Source organism: Camelus bactrianus, chromosome 21 (genome assembly GCF_048773025.1).
Source record: "Camelus bactrianus isolate YW-2024 breed Bactrian camel chromosome 21, ASM4877302v1, whole genome shotgun sequence".
Taxonomy (NCBI): Eukaryota; Metazoa; Chordata; class Mammalia; order Artiodactyla; family Camelidae; genus Camelus; species Camelus bactrianus.
In genome coordinates, this window is record NC_133559.1 from 7,850,651 (window position 1) to 7,866,996 (window position 16,346).

Genomic DNA, 16,346 nt, shown 5'->3' on the forward strand with positions numbered 1-16,346 from the left:
GGGAGAGGTTTCTGAGAACCGTGGGCCCAGAAGGGCTGGAAGGGAGGAGGCCCACCCCGAGCCTGTGGTTGCAGAGGCTTGGGTGGAAATACCTGGCCCAGGGGAAGGACATGGCCGCTCTAAAAGCTGCTTCCTGCTGTTAGAGGGCAGGGAATTCGCACACTGCCCTCCAGCCCAGGTGATGCGGTGCCTAACTCTAGGGCCAGCTAGGGGGCTTCTCTGCCAGGGCAGGAATGCAACCAAACCAACCAGACTGCACTTACAGTGCAGCCTCCGGTGGCCCGCTAGCTCTCAGCCCTGTGGGGGTAGGGAGGTGGGCTTGGGCTTTGGCTTTGCCCTGAGGGACTTCCAGTCCCTTCGGAGGGAGGCAAAGAAACATACCTGAGGTGGAGCGATTAAGTGCCACCAACTGTGCCCCCAGAATGGTTCCAGCCATTGTTTGCTTAGGAGGCGGCTCTCTGAGTGACCCTAAGTCAAGGAGGAGTGTGCACAGGGCAGGCCAGCCCGGAGGTCCCCAAGGGCAGGGCCTCCGGCTGCCCATTCTTCCGTGATTCCCACAGCACCCAGCCTGCTCCGCGCACAATGAGTTTCAATACTCGCTTTTGACTGAACCTTTCCCCTTTGTATCTGTCTCTGAGTCTCTCAGCATCTCTGTCTCTACCAGTCTCTGGCGCTCTCTTGTTTCCCAACATCCTTCCCGAGCCCCTGGGGAGCAGAGCTGGGGGGCCGGGCAGTGGGAACGGGACAGCGTCCTGTTCTCACCAAGGACAATAAGGGCCGGAAAGGGCTGGAGCCAAGGCCTGGCGCGGACTCCCCCTCCCTGCCCTGGGCGCCCCCGCCCCCACTCTGACCCTCTGGCCTGCCCCAAATGCCAGGAGTGCCCTCATGGCAGTGCCAGCCTGAGGGAGCCCATCCTCTGCCCAGGCAGGGGAGCCCCCTCGTCTTACCTTCCCACTGCCCTCATCACCTCCAGCCCCAAGGAGCATGCCTCTGGGCCAGGAGCCGTCTCCCGCCAGCCTCCCCACTGTATCCAAGGCCCCCTCCCCCTGTATTATTTACTCCTGTTTCCGGAGCAGGCAGCGGGTGCTGGCGGGTGTCAGGGCCACGTGTGAGGGAGCAGGAGGAAACATCTGGCTTCCCTCTGTCCTCCAGGGACCTCCCCTCTCTCCCCTAGGCCGCCAGCCTCCAGGGTGGAGCAGAGCCTCAGGAGTCCCTGGGCCAAGAGGTTAGCACCTTTGCCCTTCTCACCTTCAGGTCTGCAGAAGCCACGATGGCCTCACGCCCCCTTACTTAATGATGGTGTTAGGTGGCTGGGATACCCCTGCCAGGGTTAATTGGTAGGTCAGCTGCAGGGAGCCAGCAGCTAGGCACCCCAGGGACAGGCTGGGCGGAGAGCTGAGGTCGGCGCCAACCTGCCTAGTAAATGCACCCATTTCCTGAGGAAAGGGTCATTATTCCTGGGCCACATACTGTCCTTGATGCCTATGCAGTGAGTGGCAGCAGGTGCCCAGATCCCTTGGCATTGTCCTGACACCTGCTCTTGGGCTCCTCCCTGCCCTCCCCTAACCTGGCCCCATCCAAGCTCTCATCTTGGAAAGCATGGTGCCCTCAGGTGGCCAGACCCCACCCAGCTGTGTCTGTGCTCTCCTGGCTGGGACCTGGCTCTCTGCTCACTGTTCCCACTCCAGATCAGGAGAAAGTCAAGATTTGGCAGAGTAAGACCTAGAGCCAGCCCAGCCACCCTGGGAAGTCCAGGACCCATTTCGGACAGTTTCCTCTCCCTGAGCGTCCCACATCTGGAACCCTGCCCCCTACAACCATCACTGGGTAAGTTGGAGCTAGAGCTGCCATTCCCTCAGGAAGGCTGGTCGCCATTGAACTCTCTCTGCCTCCATTCCCAGCCTAGGGGAGCAAAAAGATTTGATTCAGGCTTCAGCCCTCCCAAATGGGCCAGTCTTTCAGGTCCTCTAAGTGTTGGCTTCCACTGGAGAGACTCAGTAAGAACCCAGAGACCCAGCAGCAACCCTCCCAGCTCTCGGTGGACTTGCAGGTGAGTGCTGCTAGTCTCCTGGAGAAAGACATGGGCTCATGGCGCCCTCTACAGGCAATCTGGGTGAACTGCACAGCACTCCCCCAGCCTAGGGATAGAGGAGAAAGGGTACGGGGTTCTGGCTACAAACACTGGGGAAGGAAGGGGCTCTAATCCTTGAATAGAAAACCCCCCTTTGACTCACTTCTTCATCTTCATTGGTTCTTCTTCCCTAACTTAGGCACATCCCATGTGCAAGATTTCCTGTTCTAGGAGGGCAGATTCTTTCATTCAACCAACCTACCAGTCTTCACTGCCCATTATCAGCCACTTTGGAGAATGCGAAGCTTACCAAAGGCCAGTAAGCACCCTAAAGCTCACACCGTCCAGCATGGGGGAGGGTGCCTAGGTGCCTTAAAGGACAGACACTCTGGGCAGAGCATGGACAGAGGAGGACCTGAGAAGTTATGTCCCTCATTTCCATTAAGGCTGGCCTCCAGGGTTGGTGGCCTTGTCCTATCGTTTTCTATCCTTTGCTAAAATTTGGGAAGTTCTTAATCCCTTGGCTATGAAACGGAGGAGACAAATGAAGGCACCAGAACAAAGAGGATAGGGACAGTGATCAACCTGGGGAGTATTTCTAAGCACAGGCATATGTCCATGCTGGAGAACAGATGAGACGGGTCCAGAAGAGCAACATCAGTAGGGAATCCCCACCCGCAGACTTGGGCGGAAAGGGCAGGGGGCTCGTTTGCTCAGGGTGGGGAGTTGGAGTATCAAAGCCCTCACAGGGTACATGGAATCTCATGGGGGAGGGGCGGGGTGAAGGGGCCTCTTCCTCCCTTACTCCTCTGTTCTAAGATCTATTCCAGTTTGGATGGGCAGGACTTCCTGCATCACAGTCTTTACCCCTTTTCCCAAAGGGCAAGACTGCAGATCATTCATGTACTTTTCTTCCATGATGAGGCTCTTACACAAGAGTATGCCACTCCAGCACCTGGCACTGATGGCACTCAATAAATACTTGGTAAAAATGAACCTTGGAGGAAGGAAAGCCCTACCATCCCCAAGGTCTGAGAACAGCAGGTACCCATCTGCCCCAACACTGGGCACACCCACGCAGGCATTGGCCGAAAAGGCCGACAGCATATCACAGCTCACAGAGCTACAAAGAATCAACTTTATTAGACATGCAGGGTCAGTTTCTCTTTTTGCCCTTGCCCGTAACCTTGGCTGGTGTGAGGACTGGAGCTGTTGCCTGGTACAGAGTGGAAGAGATCTTGTTGATGTAGTACAGACCAACCATGGAGAAGATGAAGCTATAGGGTGAAGGAGAAAGGACACGGCATCAGTGGGCATGCTGCCACGTGGTACCTCCTAGGGCAGAACCAGCATCAGGGAGCGAATCCAGGCTCAGGTTTAGGAAGGTAGGGAAGGAGGGAGAACAGAGTGGGCGGGAGGTATGGGGAAGTCTGGAACCATTACAGGAGGATCCAGTGCCAAAGGACAGGATGCTACCCTCCTTAGCCAGCTGTTAGGCACTTACCAGGTGGTGACACAGACTCGGTGGATGAGGCCAGATGCGAAAAGGGCCAACAGGAGGCAGAGGAGAACTAGAGGCAAGAGGGGACAAGGAGGGTGGCGGTCAGAATGGAAATACCAAGCATTCATATATGGAGTCTAGGAGAAATCTGCGGCCCTCTCAATCCTTGAGGAACTGCTAAGAGGGGTAGGGCATGACAACAGCAGGAGGAGCTCAGATGGCCTTATCGGTGTCCAGGACATGGAGGTAGATGCATGCTCATTGCCAGCTCTGCCCCTAATTACCACTTAACTTCCCTATCCTGGCTTGCCTCCAATAAAAAGGAAAAGGAAAGGTGATAGCACAGTCTAAAGGACAAGGCTTGCTCCTGTTTGAGGAAGAGGGTCAAGGCCTTTCCAACAGAAACCAGCCAGTTGGGATCAACTCACTAAACTGGCTGACCAGTGCTGGGAGTCAAGGGCCTCACTCCCTGGATATAGGTTGGACTGCAGAGTGTCTGGATACACACAGCCACAGGGACAGAAAAGGGTCTCAAGGTTTCTAGAGTAGGACTGGAGGGAAGGTGGGAGAGCAGATGGCAAGGGCAATCCCCCCTGCCCAGCTGGGGACGGCAGGACAGGTGAAGAGGGCCTGGAAGCTGGCCCCACAACAAAGGTTTCTTTCATAAGCAAATGAAGACAATACACTTGGAAACAAATTCTAACAGAGAGAAGTCCTGGAGCTGCTGTATGGAAGGAGCTCGGGAAGCCTGCAAAAGGGCCAGGTGGAGAGAGCAAGGAGGGCAAAGAAACAAGGGCCACAGTGATAGGTCTTTGTTCTACCCGGTGAGAGTATCACAACAGATGGCATCTGCTGTCAATGTGGGGCACGTGGCATCCCTCAGGTAATCTGGCCTTGACGCCTAATTTGCTTTATGAACTTAATTCTCCAAAAACAATTAAATCATCAATTCGTGATTACATGAGCAAGACAAGGATCCTTTCAAAGGGAAAACAATCTAACACTTACTCTAATTTGGTCAGGATTCCTGCTGACAATAGAAAGTTGGTGTATCTAATAATTAGGCTCTTCACAGTCATCTCAAATGAATAAAATTCACTAACTTTGGGTAAATTTCACCTCAGAACCCCTCGATGAATTTGGTCCAGCTGCTGCTGCTTCTGGCAGGGGGTGGGGGGGAACACCCTTCCTTGCATGTATGCGTAACAGCCCCAAACTTGCCTGTTCCCCTCAAACCTTCCCTGGGAACTGGCCAGGAGGTAACTGAGTTTTTTGCTTTCAGAAGCCTTCTCTTCTAGCTCTAATTCCAGGAGTTAGAAAAGTGTTGGATCCAAAAATGTCATCTGTCTTCAAACATTCTTAGTAAACACATTTTTTTTTCTCCCAAACAAACTTTACTATCTGAGCACATGGAAACTTAATACCATGTTGGTGGAGGTTACAGGAGAGGGTTCCAATACTCAACCCCGAATTTTCACTTACTCTCAGGGAAGATCTTCGCTTGGAATCCTTTGCCAAAGACAAGATTCTCCAGATTATTGAAGGCCTGGGTTGAGAGAGTTAAGGAGCAGGGCATGCAATGGGGGCAGGGCTGTATGGGTAATGGGAACAAGCCTGCGTGGCCTTCCACCCTTCCTATCCTCAAACGCCTCTGCTTGCTCCACCGCAGAGGATACAGTAAGAGAGAAGACGAAAAGGCCGGAACCAAGCAGGCCGCCCTGGATGGTGAGCCACTCGGTGGAGGCCAGCTGGCGGCTGTACATTTGCATCCCAGCGAAGAGCAGTAGGGACAGGAGGGAGGAGAGCGCCAGCGAGGTGCCTGTACCCACCACTGGAGCGGATGGGTGAAGAGAGCGAGAGTCAGGCCCAGCCCTCCCTCCAGGAGCTGCAAGCAGATTCGGCAGGTCCTGGAGCTCGAGGGCCCGACCACTTTCAAAAACTCCCAGGCCTGCAGCCACCCTCCCCAACGCTCCACACCCCGAGGCACCCCCAGGAATTCCTCAACCCCGGATGCCCCAACCATCCCGACCCGTGGAAATGCCCGCCCCTTGGAACCGAGGACACGTCAGCTCGGTGGGGAGAGGACTGCGAAGGCTGACCCGCCCAACCCCACCCCTACTAGTCCGTCTAGGGGGATGCCGCCGGTCCCGTTACCCATCATTCCCTGCCCTCGGGTCCAATCCGCGTCTCTGTCCGGGAGGAGAGTCGAACCGAGAACGGTTGGCTGTGCGCATGCGTCAGTCCCCAAAGCCGACTTCCTTTCTCCCTCACGTCTGCCTCGTTTTCCCTTTCGGCGACTGGGTGCAGCGCCCTCTTCCTGAAGGGAGGAAATATTGCGTCCAGAGCAACCTGGGCCACCACCCGGGTCCCCCGCCCTTCCCCGCACCCCGATCATCTGCTGCCTCTCAGTGCAAGCTGTACTTAACTCTTCAAGTCACTGGGCCCATGGGCCATAACCTCTAGCCCACCCCTATCTTCTCTGCCATTTATGTCAGCTCTAGTGCCTGTTCACCAAAACTCTCCCCCCTCCTCCATGATCATTGCCTCGACATCTCCTGTGGACTCTCACCCAGACTAAAATCTAGTCCTCTCATCCTGGAGCTCATCTTTCTCTGAAACAATCCTCCTCCTTTATATGAGTAAGATTAGGAGCCAATGAAGAATTTGAACACAAGAAATGGTTCCCTTCTCAAATACCATTCCATGTTACCCAACCCCCCGACCGCCTTCAAAGAACCACGTGGGTGAAAACTATTTCCCACCTCCTACCTCGACGGGCGCTGTTCGAGCCTGGTCCCTGGAGCATGCGCAGTTACATCTCATCCCACCCCTCCCCACATCCCCACCGGGCTCCTGCATTAAGCCCGGGGTTCGCAGCCGCAGCCGGGATCGGGCACCCGTGGGCGGGCGGGCATGGTAGGGCCATGGCTGAGGGTGAGGATATGCAGACCTTCACTTCCATCATGGATGCACTGGTCCGCATCAGTGTGAGTTAAGGTGGGGTCGAGGGGAAGGGGAGGGGGAGTATAGGGGTCCCGGGCAGGCCGGGACTTTGAACAGGTGGGGATCTCATCTCGCAAGATGCTAGGATGTAGACAGGGGGCTGGTGATGGCAGAAAGGACTGGGAGGGTCGGGATGCAGGTATGAGAGGGTAATCCCGGGAGCAGCCCAGAGGTGAATGCCATAAAGGCGTCCATCTGCTGGGGTATGAGGAACATGGAGCTGCCCGGACGCAACGGGTGGCCTGGGGGGAGCCGCCAACCGTGTATCGGGGCTGGGGCTGCAGAGCAACTGGGGCTGTTATGAGGAGGGAGAGTGAGTGAGCCTGGATATTTTCCAAGAAAACTGAGGACAGGTAGGGGCGAAGAAGGAGCGGCCCCACGGCGCAGTTCCCCATTTGGACCCCTCTGCGAGACCCCACCCCACTGCACCCCCACTCAGGGCTGCCTCCCAGCCTGCGGTTGTCATGGCAACCCGTGCCCGGCTCTCCCAGGGGCGGTGCCAACCCTGCTCCCCCCCACCACTTCCTTCCCCCTCCCTCCCTGTCCCTCCCTCCTTTGTGTCAGCTGCGCCCCTGACCGGGATGGCTGCGAAGAGAGGGACCAAGGTGAGGTGTGGGGGTGGGGCATAGCTTGAGGACCCCCGCCACCAAAAAAGGGAGGGGTACTTCCGGTGGGGAGGGGGCAAGTAGGCGGGGCGCTTGTTTCTCCCTTGCTTGGGGAGGGGGTTGTGGCAGGCCAGGTTGCGGCGGGGGCGGAGGAGGGAGCAGGAGGACAGGACGGTGGGGGGCGAAAGGGGAGGAGGAGACGGGTGGGGAAGTGAAGGATAGGGAATGGAAGCTAGGGTGGCTGCAGGCCGGAGCCGCTGGCAGGTGGACAGACAGGGTGAGCAGGAGGATGGAGAGAGCCTGGCTATAGGGAGGAGTCACGCGGGGGGGGGGGGAGCGGGGGTGCCAGAGAAGGGGGCGGGGGTCCGCACTGAGCTGCAGAATGGGCGGTGTCCTTGAGAGAAGTGCCGAGGCAGGCGGCCCAGAGATGGGGGGATGGGGCAATGGCCAGGTGAGAGGGGTTGCAGGTCCGGCTGGCGCTGAGGTAGTGAAGGGGGTGGGGCTTGAGATTGAGAGAGGCTGGAGCTCCAACAATCCCTCCTCCTTAGGCTTGTAGCTCTGCAGGAGGGAAACTGAAGCCAGAGACAGGGAGCTGGAAAGGCCTGTGAACCAGGCCAAGTCTGGTGCTGGGGAAAATCCAAAGCTTGTCTGGTCCCTAGCAGTGTGTCTTACCCATTCCTGAGAACTCTTGGGTCTCTCAGGGCAGCTGAGGGGCCTGTTGAGATATGACAGGTGTTCAAGCTCTGTCTGACCCAACCTCCTGGTCCCTCCACAGACGAGTATGAAGAACATGGAGAAGGAACTGCTATGCCCAGTGTGTCAAGAGATGTACAAACAGCCACTGGTGCTGCCCTGTACACACAATGTGTGCCAGGCTTGTGCCCGGGAGGTGCTGGGCCAGCAGGGCTATGTAGGCCATGGTGGGGACCCTAGCTCGGAGCCCACCTCTCCTGCCTCCACCCCTTCCACCCGAAGTCCCCGCCTCTCCCGCAGAACTCTCCCCAAGCCAGATCGCTTGGACCGGCTGCTTAAGTCAGGTGGGACTGGGGCCTATGGGATGGCGGTGGGGATGTTGGGATGTCCATCAGAAAGATGGAAGGGGTCCATCACTGGCCAGAGGCATCTGTCTGTCTTTCAGGGGGTGGAGATACTGCCCATCCAGGCTCTAATGAGAACTGAGCTCTGAAACTATAAAAAGCAATTTTTTTAATTGAACAGACTTCCCCCACCCCAAGCCAGCTGTAATTTTCACCTCCCTACCTCCCTGGCCCATCCACAGGCTTTGGGACATACCCCGGGCGGAAGCGAGGTGCTCTGCACCCCCAGGTGATCATGTTCCCGTGCCCAGCCTGCCAGGGTGATGTGGAGCTGGGGGAGCGGGGCCTGGCAGGGCTGTTCCGGAACCTGACCCTGGAGCGTGTGGTGGAGCGGTACCGCCAGAGTGTGAGTGTGGGTGGCGCCATCCTGTGCCAGCTGTGCAAGCCCCCACCACTAGAGGCCACCAAGGGCTGCACTGAGTGCCGCGCCACCTTCTGCAACGAGTGCTTCAAGCTCTTCCACCCCTGGGGCACTCAGAAGGCCCAGCATGAGCCCACCCTGCCCACCCTCTCCTTCCGCCCCAAGGTGAGCCAGCCCTTACGGGGCCTGGGAAGGGACAGGCGTGGTGGTGCTGGGGAGGAGTGGGTGCCCAGCGCTGCAGGCTTCCCAGAGGAGGTGGCCAGGGGGTTGCTGTTGCCAAGCTCCTTTTACGGTAACAAAAAAGAACACATCTTTGAACTTCTTTGAGCCTCCATCTCCTCTGCTGAATGAGGATTCTAGTATCTGGCCTGCAATATCCCTACCTGCAGTGTTGTTGAGAGGATCACTGAGATAATGTTTGTGAAAGTTATTTGTGCACTGAAAATGTGTGCATTCATTCATTGAACAAATATTTATCAAGCACCTATGTGCCTGGTGCTATTCTAGGCGTTGGGCGACAGCAGTAAACAAGGTGGACAAAGCTAATTATTAACCACAGGGCTAAGATTATCATCATTATTGTTATTACCACACATTTTTGTGAGGTAAACGAAGGGAGGAGCCAGGCTAATGCCTAGAGATTGTTGGAAAGGCTCTCTTTGATGCCAGGGTGGACCACCAGGTGGCACTGTGGAGCATCACCAGCTGAACTCCCCTCCATCCCCAGCCAGCCAGCAAGGGGAGGGCACCAACCGCTCTGTGGTAGGTCAGCACCCTGACACCCACCATTGGCTGACTGTCTCATTGCTCTTTCTGTCCCTAGGGCCTGATGTGCCCAGATCACAAGGAAGAGGTGACCCACTACTGCAAGACGTGCCAACGGCTGGTATGCCAACTCTGCCGTGTGAGGCGCACCCATAGCGGCCACAAGATCACACCAGTGCTCAGTGCCTACCAGGCCCTCAAGGTGAGGCCCCCCACCTCACTCAACCCAAGTGCTAACCCACACTCACACCCTCTCCCTCCTCTTAACTGCTGGCTTCCTTGGACCTGGGTGTGGGCATGATGCCCACCTCTTTCTTCCCCCTCAGGATAAGCTGACAAAGAGCCTGACATACATCCTGGGAAACCAGGACACAGTACAGACCCAGATCTGTGAGCTGGAGGAGACCGTGAGGCACACTGAGGTGAGGGAGGGCATGGAGGGGGGCCCTGCGCCCTCCCTGGGAGTGGGAGCAGGAAGAGGGTGTGGATGGGCACAGCCCAATCACCTGGTTGCAAGCTCAGGAAGCCCGTGTGGGGTCCATGGATGTGTCATGGTTTTGGTTAGACCAGGTTGTCAGAAATAGCAGTGCCCCAGGCCAGGCTGTACCTGAGGCTACAGTGGGGACAGGGTTTGTAGCACCCAGGATAGGGAGAGCGCTTGAAAAGCCCCAGGGATGTAGCTCTGATGCCCTCAGGTTCAGCTGCCTGCTGAGGATAGCACACATCCCTGGACCAAGGAGGGTGAGGCAATGGCTCTGATACCTTTTGTCAGATTGCTTGAATCAGCTGATATGGGGACGGACTTTAAGGATGGCATACATGCTGGTGGACATTAGCTCAGTCATGGCCTCTTTTATTTGGGGAGAGCCCTTAAGGAGTCAGGATTATGAGGTGGGGATCCAGGAAGGTTAGCACGAATGGTCAGGAGTTGAGCCCATCTAAGTGTACAAGTGCCTATGGAACCATGAGCCTGGCCCTATTAGAAAGGGTAGATAGGATTTCCCCAGATCCTCGGTGATCCTTGCCCCGTGGTGTGGTGCCCCAGGAGGCTGGTGCAAGTGCTGCCTTCAAGAAGATAGTAAATGTTGCTCTCTGGGCAGGTGAGTGGTCAGCAGGCCAAGGAGGAGGTGTCCCAGCTGGTGCGGGGGCTGGGGGCTGTGCTGGAGGAGAAGCGGGCATCACTGCTTCAGGCCATTGAGGAGTGCCAGCAGGAGCGGCTGGCCCGTCTCAGCACCCAGATCCAGGAGCACCGGAGCCTGCTGGATGGCTCAGGCCTGGTGGGCTACGCTCAGGAGGTTCTTAAGGAAACAGACCAGCCTTGCTTTGTGCAAGCAGCCAAACAGCTGCACAACAGGTACTCAGGGGCTTGGCATAGGGGCAAGGGCTCCTGGGAGGTAGAGGCATCGTGGGTGTAGCCAAGATAGAAGACAACGTCGAGAGTGCTGCCCGCTGGAGAGCTGGGCACTGAGGATTTTCCCCAGGCCAAACCGATACCCACCTTATCTGAAGGGACCAGGAAGAGACCCAGAGCAGACACCAAGGCTTTAGGGGCAGGCGAGGCAGAATCGAGGAGAAGGGTGGCCGCTCAGATGGCAGCGCCTGACCCTGGCCGGCCCCCATCCCAGGATTACCCGAGCTACGGAGGCCCTCCAGATGTTCCGGCCAGCTGCCAGCTCCTCCTTCCGCCATTGCCAGCTGGACGTGGGGCGTGAGATGAAGCTGCTGACAGAGCTGAACTTCCTGCGAGGTGAGGAGATGGCCAGGCCCCGTGCCCAATTAAGCCTTCCTCCCTCCTTCCCCAGCAGCGGGCCCGGGGGGCAGTGCCCACCGGGGAACTCCCCAGCCTCCTGCCCAGCCTGGCCGGCCGCCTGCCCACCCCCGCCCCCCCCCCCCCCGGCCACCCTGTCCCACCGCGCTCAGCGCTGCTTCTCCCTCTCTTTGTTTGTAGGCTGTGGCCACCGCGGACTCTGCTCCGGAGCACCCCAGGCAAGTCAGCGGCCCTGCCCTGGGGGTCCTGCCCCCGCCAGGCCCCCTGCCCTGCCCTGCCACTCCCATGCAGCCCGGCTACCCCTCATGGCTTGCTCCTCTTTCCTGCCTTAACCAGACCCCAGGGCCTCCCGCCACCAGTACCCTCTGGCTCTCTAATGCCTTCCATAGGCACTTGCCTGGTCCTTGCCCTTCTGACCTTTGCCCTCTAGACTTTCCTTTTCTTCCCCTTGACCTTTGTTCCCTGCCATCAAGCTTCTGCTTGCCCTCTGTTGTTCCACATTTTCTGTCTCGCTGACCCTTGCGTCTATCTCCTTCCCCCTCGGTTCCCTCCTTCCTGTTCAGTGCCCTCTTGCCTGGGTTCCAGTGGCCATTGCCTGCATTTTCCTGGGGCTCCTCTTTACTCACAGAATAAAAAGGGTCATAGAAAGAAGGGATCCCATCTGACCTGATACCCTCATTTAACAGAGGAGGAAACTGAGGGCCAAGGCCAGAGTTGAGGGAGTGGCTGACCAGCCTCCTGCCTCTCTGCCTAGCGCCTCCTCCACTTCTCCCTTGGGTTCTGCCCTGCATATCCCTGCCCAGTGCCCAGACAGGTGTTTTCCTCAGACCCCTCTCACCCACACTCACCCCCCCGGCTCCCGCTGCTTTCCCTTTTCCTGCCTGCCCTCCATGCCAGGCCTGTGGCCAGGCCCTGACTGACCCCTGCTGTCTCTTCCAACAGTGCCCGAGGCTCCGGTCATCGACACCCAGCGCACCTTTGCCTACGACCAGATCTTCCTGTGCTGGCGGCTGCCCCCTCACTCACCACCTGCCTGGCACTACACCATTGAGTTCCGGCGCACGGACGTGCCAGCCCAGCCGGGCCCCACCCGTTGGCAGCGGCGGGAGGAGGTGAGGGGCACCAGCGCCCTGCTGGAGAACCCAGACACGGGCTCTGTGTATGTGCTGCGTGTCCGTGGCTGCAACAAGGCCGGCTACGGCGAGTACAGTGAAGACGTGCACCTGCACACGCCCCCGGCACCCGGTGAGTGGGTGCACGGTCTGCTGGGGCCCAGGCACTGACAGCTGGTGCTGGGTGGGCACTGGAGAGAGAGATGGCATAACACAGCGGGTCACACTCACTAGCTCGGGAGCTAGACTGCCTGGATTCAAATCCAAGCTCTGCCTCTTGCCAACTGTGTGGCTTTGGGCAAGTTATTCACCCTCCCTGAGCTTCCAAGTTCCTCTTCTGTCAGGGTAATAACATACTGATCTCATGGGGTTGTGAGAATTAAGTGAGATGATTATGTGTAAAGTCTTAGCCAAGTTTTAGGCTCCATAAATGTTGGTAGAGTGACTCTCCAGAAAACAGTGGGGACTCTGGGTGTGGGCATAATAGTGGCACATCACCACCCAAGTAGGGGGCAGAAGAATGAGGGGCTGGGTGTCAGGGCCAGGCATGAGCATCAGCGTGTGGGCTGGAAGGTGCAGGCCAATGGCGGTGGGATGTCGCCAGGTGGAATGGACTGCTGTGGGGGCCCTCCACGGGGCAGCCACAAGAAAGGGGTGAGAGGCAGCACTGGAGTCCGCTGGGTCTGGGAGGCTGGTTGCTGTGCCCGCTCGTCATCACTGAAACTCTTCCTGGGGTCCCATGCCCACTTGGGATGCCCCTTCTCTTCTCCTCATGCTCCCCATTCCAGTGCTCCAGGCCCTGTTCCCCAGCCCCCCCTGCCCATCCCTCGGCAACTTGTTCCATGTTCTGAAATCTCCCAGTGTCTCGTGCTGACACCTCGAGGTCCCCAGTGCCAGTGTTCGTCCCTGAAGTCCTTCCTTCTGTCTCAACCCTCCCCACCTCCAGTCCTGCACTTCTTCCTTGATGGCCGCTGGGGCACAAGCCGAGAGCGGCTGGCCATCAGCAAGGACCAGCGAGCGGTGCGGAGTGTTCCAGGGCTGCCGCTGCTGCTGGCTGCCGAGCGGCTGCTGACGGGCTGCCACCTGAGTGTGGACGTGGTCCTGGGCGACGTGGCTGTGACCCAGGGCCGCAGCTACTGGGCCTGTGCCGTAGACCCAGCCTCCTACTTGGTCAAGGTGGGCGTCGGGCTGGAGAGCAAGCTGCAGGAAAGCTTCCAGGGTGCCCCCGACGTCATCAGCCCCAGGTCAGGCCTCTCTGGGAGGGATGGAGATATGGGGATCTGGCTGGGGGTGCTGGGGACAGGCCAGGGTCGGCAAGGGGAGTACACACTTGCTGGGATGGAGCTGGGAGGAGCTTAGGAGGATGTAATAAGAGCAGGGAAGCCAGGCTGGGGAGCCTGTGGTTGGGGGAAATGTGGGCTCAGTGAAAGGACTTTGAAGATTGATATTTGGAGTGGCTGGGGAATGGGACCATAGACAATGCAGCCATCTCCACTTCCATCTGTCACTCAGGACTAACACACCATCTCTCCAAGTCTCCATGTCCTCTCTCCCTGATACCCCATTTCTAACATCCTTTCTCCACAAAGCCTCTTCTCTCCAGTACCTCCTTCACCCACATCTTTTCTCAACACGCTAAAATGCTTCCCTTTAACTTTCCACCCCTACCTTCTCATCCCAACATCCTGTTTAACACCCTCCCATACATGCTTTTCTCCCTGACCCCTTTCTCCCCAGCACTCCGTCCCCCATTTCCCCAACATCCCATTTATTCAGAATGCCTTCTGACACCAATTCCTTCCTGAACCTATGGTCCTCAGCCCTGCTGCATCCCGCTAACACCCTTCATGTAAGACACTGACCCACTCCCATCTCTTTCCCAACATCCACCTTCCCAACATCCTTTCTCTGCCCTCCTCCTCTCCCCAGTACCTTAGTCACTAACAACTCATTCTTCTAAGATTTGCTAATCCTCAAAACCTTCCACCAGCATGATATTCCAGCACCATTTTTCTCACCACCTTCCAATGTCAGAAGCGCTGCATTTCTTCAAGGTGCTTTATTACCTTATTACCCTGTCTCCCCTTTTCCCCCACACCTCTCTGGCCAATGTGCTTTCCTTTCAATACCCCTTTCCCACCAAACCAAACCCCAACCCTATATTCTAACCCCCGTCTCTTCAACATGTTTTCTTCTCAATACCCCAGATCAAGCCTTTGAACCCCTTGCTCTCCAACATTCCATCCTTCCAACATCTCAACCCTCTGGTACCCCCTCCCCCACTCCCTTCCACCACCCTCCAACCTCATCCTTCCCAACGCCCACTCCTGCAGGTACGACCCGGACAGTGGGCATGACAGCGGTGCCGAGGATGCCACAGTGGAGGCGTCACCACCCTTCGCTTTCCTAACCATCGGCATGGGCAAGATCCTGCTGGGAGCCGGAGCCAGCTCGAACGCAGGGCTGACAGGGAGGGATGGCCCGGCGGCCAGCTGCACAGTGCCCCTGCCGCCCCGCCTGGGCATCTGCCTGGACTACGAGCGGGGTCGGGTTTCCTTCCTGGATGCTGTGTCCTTCCGAGGGCTCCTGGAGTGCCCCCTGGACTGCTCGGGACCTGTGTGCCCGGCCTTTTGCTTCATTGGGGGAGGCGCAGTACAGCTACAAGAGCCTGTGGGCACTAAGCCTGAGAGGAAGGTCACCATTGGGGGCTTCGCCAAGCTGGACTGACCCTTCCTGGCCTCTCCTGGGCCCTGGCCCTCCAAGTCTCCTGAAGCCGGGTTATTCCTCCAGCAGCTTCTCCCTCATACTCTTCCTACCATGTGGTCCTGCCCCTATGTCTTTGTCTTCCCAGGGCCTTCTCTTGACCAAGGGACTCTCCTCTGCTCACCTCTCTGGATGTCCCCCATTCTCTCCATTGCCTGTTAATCCAGGCCCCCATCCCCATCCAGTCTCTGCCCCATGCCCTGCCCTTGGCATCTTATCCAGGCCATGGAGAGAGCCCCTTCCCCATTCCTGTCCTGTGCTCCTCCCCAGGCTGATTGGGAGGGAGGGCACCTGGAACACTGGGTATGCTCCTCGGCTCTGCCCTCTGCCCTGCCAAGCTCCCTGCCCCATTGATGCTGAACTACAGCCTTGGGGCAGGCAGGCTTTTGGGCTGGACACTGCCCAGGCACTCCCTGGTGAGGGAAAAGGGACCCTATCATCCTGCTTTATTTATTTGGGTCCCTATACCCCCCAGCCGCATGCCTCTTATCCCTCTCTTTTTCCCTCTTGCATGCTTTACCTGACCTGCACCCATGCCAATGTGCCAAGTCTCCCTTGGGGCCCCAGCTGAAGGTGGGTGTCCCTGTTGGGTTGGGCCTGGTAAGGCCTCTGGTGTCCGCTGCTGCCCCCCTGCGGTGGGCACTGCTAGGCCTGTGCCAAGCAACAGCTGTCATTTTCATGGTTTATAAACAATAAACTGTGATGCCAGGCCTTCCTGTGATGTCTCTGCCTTCCCTGAACCAGACCGTTCTTCTTAGTTTCTGTCCTGGGTGTGGCAGGCGGGAGGGACCGAGGGGGCCCTGCTATTACCCAGAACAGAGGTGCCCTGAGATCTGGCGCGCCTGAGGGAAGGAGTTCCCCAAGCCAGGGGCTTGCCAGCTTTCTGCACGTCTGCACCGGGCCCAGGCCCGAGCCGACCAGGGCCACCAGGGGGCGCCTCGCTCCGGTGGCTGCTTGCGTCGGGCGCCCGACGGGGTGCCCGGGTGGCGGCTCCGGGCCTTGCGGGAATGTGATTGAGGGGGCGGGCCTCGTGCCCAGGCCCAAAGGGATCAGGGAACCAGAACTACTTCCCCATTCCCAGGGTACTGGGTGGCAGACCCCAGAGACAGCTGGCGGGTGGGGCGGCCGGGGAGAGGCCGCGGCCCGGCGCCAGCCCCCGGATCTGACACCACGCTTATCGTGGCCCTGTTGACTCTGCCGCTGTTATCGCCGCCCAAGGACTTGACTTCACGCCCAGACAGCTAAGAATAGAGCCGCCTGGGGGCACCGTGCCAAGGGGAGAGGAGAGCGCGAGCCATCT

The 16,346-nt window shown here is 57.9% G+C and overlaps 2 protein-coding genes across 4 annotated transcripts; one reads left to right on the top strand and one right to left on the bottom strand.

The window, feature by feature from the left end:
• Positions 1-3,195: 3,195 nt before the first annotated feature.
• On the bottom strand, positions 3,196-5,821 carry KRTCAP2 (keratinocyte associated protein 2). The gene is given in 6 exon segments (XM_045515953.2): positions 3,196-3,348; positions 3,576-3,642; positions 5,055-5,118; positions 5,249-5,403; positions 5,727-5,770; positions 5,772-5,821. Coding segments are annotated over 6 exon segments (486 nt in total). The 5' UTR covers positions 5,807-5,821; the 3' UTR covers positions 3,196-3,227.
• A 550-nt stretch (positions 5,822-6,371) lies between these two features.
• Positions 6,372-15,757, top strand: TRIM46 (tripartite motif containing 46). Of its 3 annotated transcripts, none has more exons than XM_010953952.3 (10): positions 6,402-6,559; positions 7,956-8,217; positions 8,460-8,803; positions 9,462-9,605; positions 9,730-9,825; positions 10,504-10,757; positions 11,029-11,150; positions 12,114-12,416; positions 13,230-13,527; positions 14,617-15,757. In XM_010953952.3, exons 1-10 carry the CDS (start codon positions 6,497-6,499, stop codon positions 15,008-15,010), a joined length of 2,280 nt encoding a protein of 759 aa, XP_010952254.2. In that variant the 5' UTR covers positions 6,402-6,496; the 3' UTR covers positions 15,011-15,757. The 3 variants fall into 3 exon arrangements, with proteins under 3 accessions (XP_074205629.1, XP_010952254.2, XP_045371906.2); XM_045515950.2 differs by lacking the exon at positions 6,402-6,559 and adding an exon at positions 6,573-7,180; XM_074349528.1 differs by lacking the exon at positions 13,230-13,527 and having other exon boundaries at positions 6,372-6,559; positions 14,617-14,832.
• The last annotated feature ends 589 nt before the right edge of the window (positions 15,758-16,346 follow it).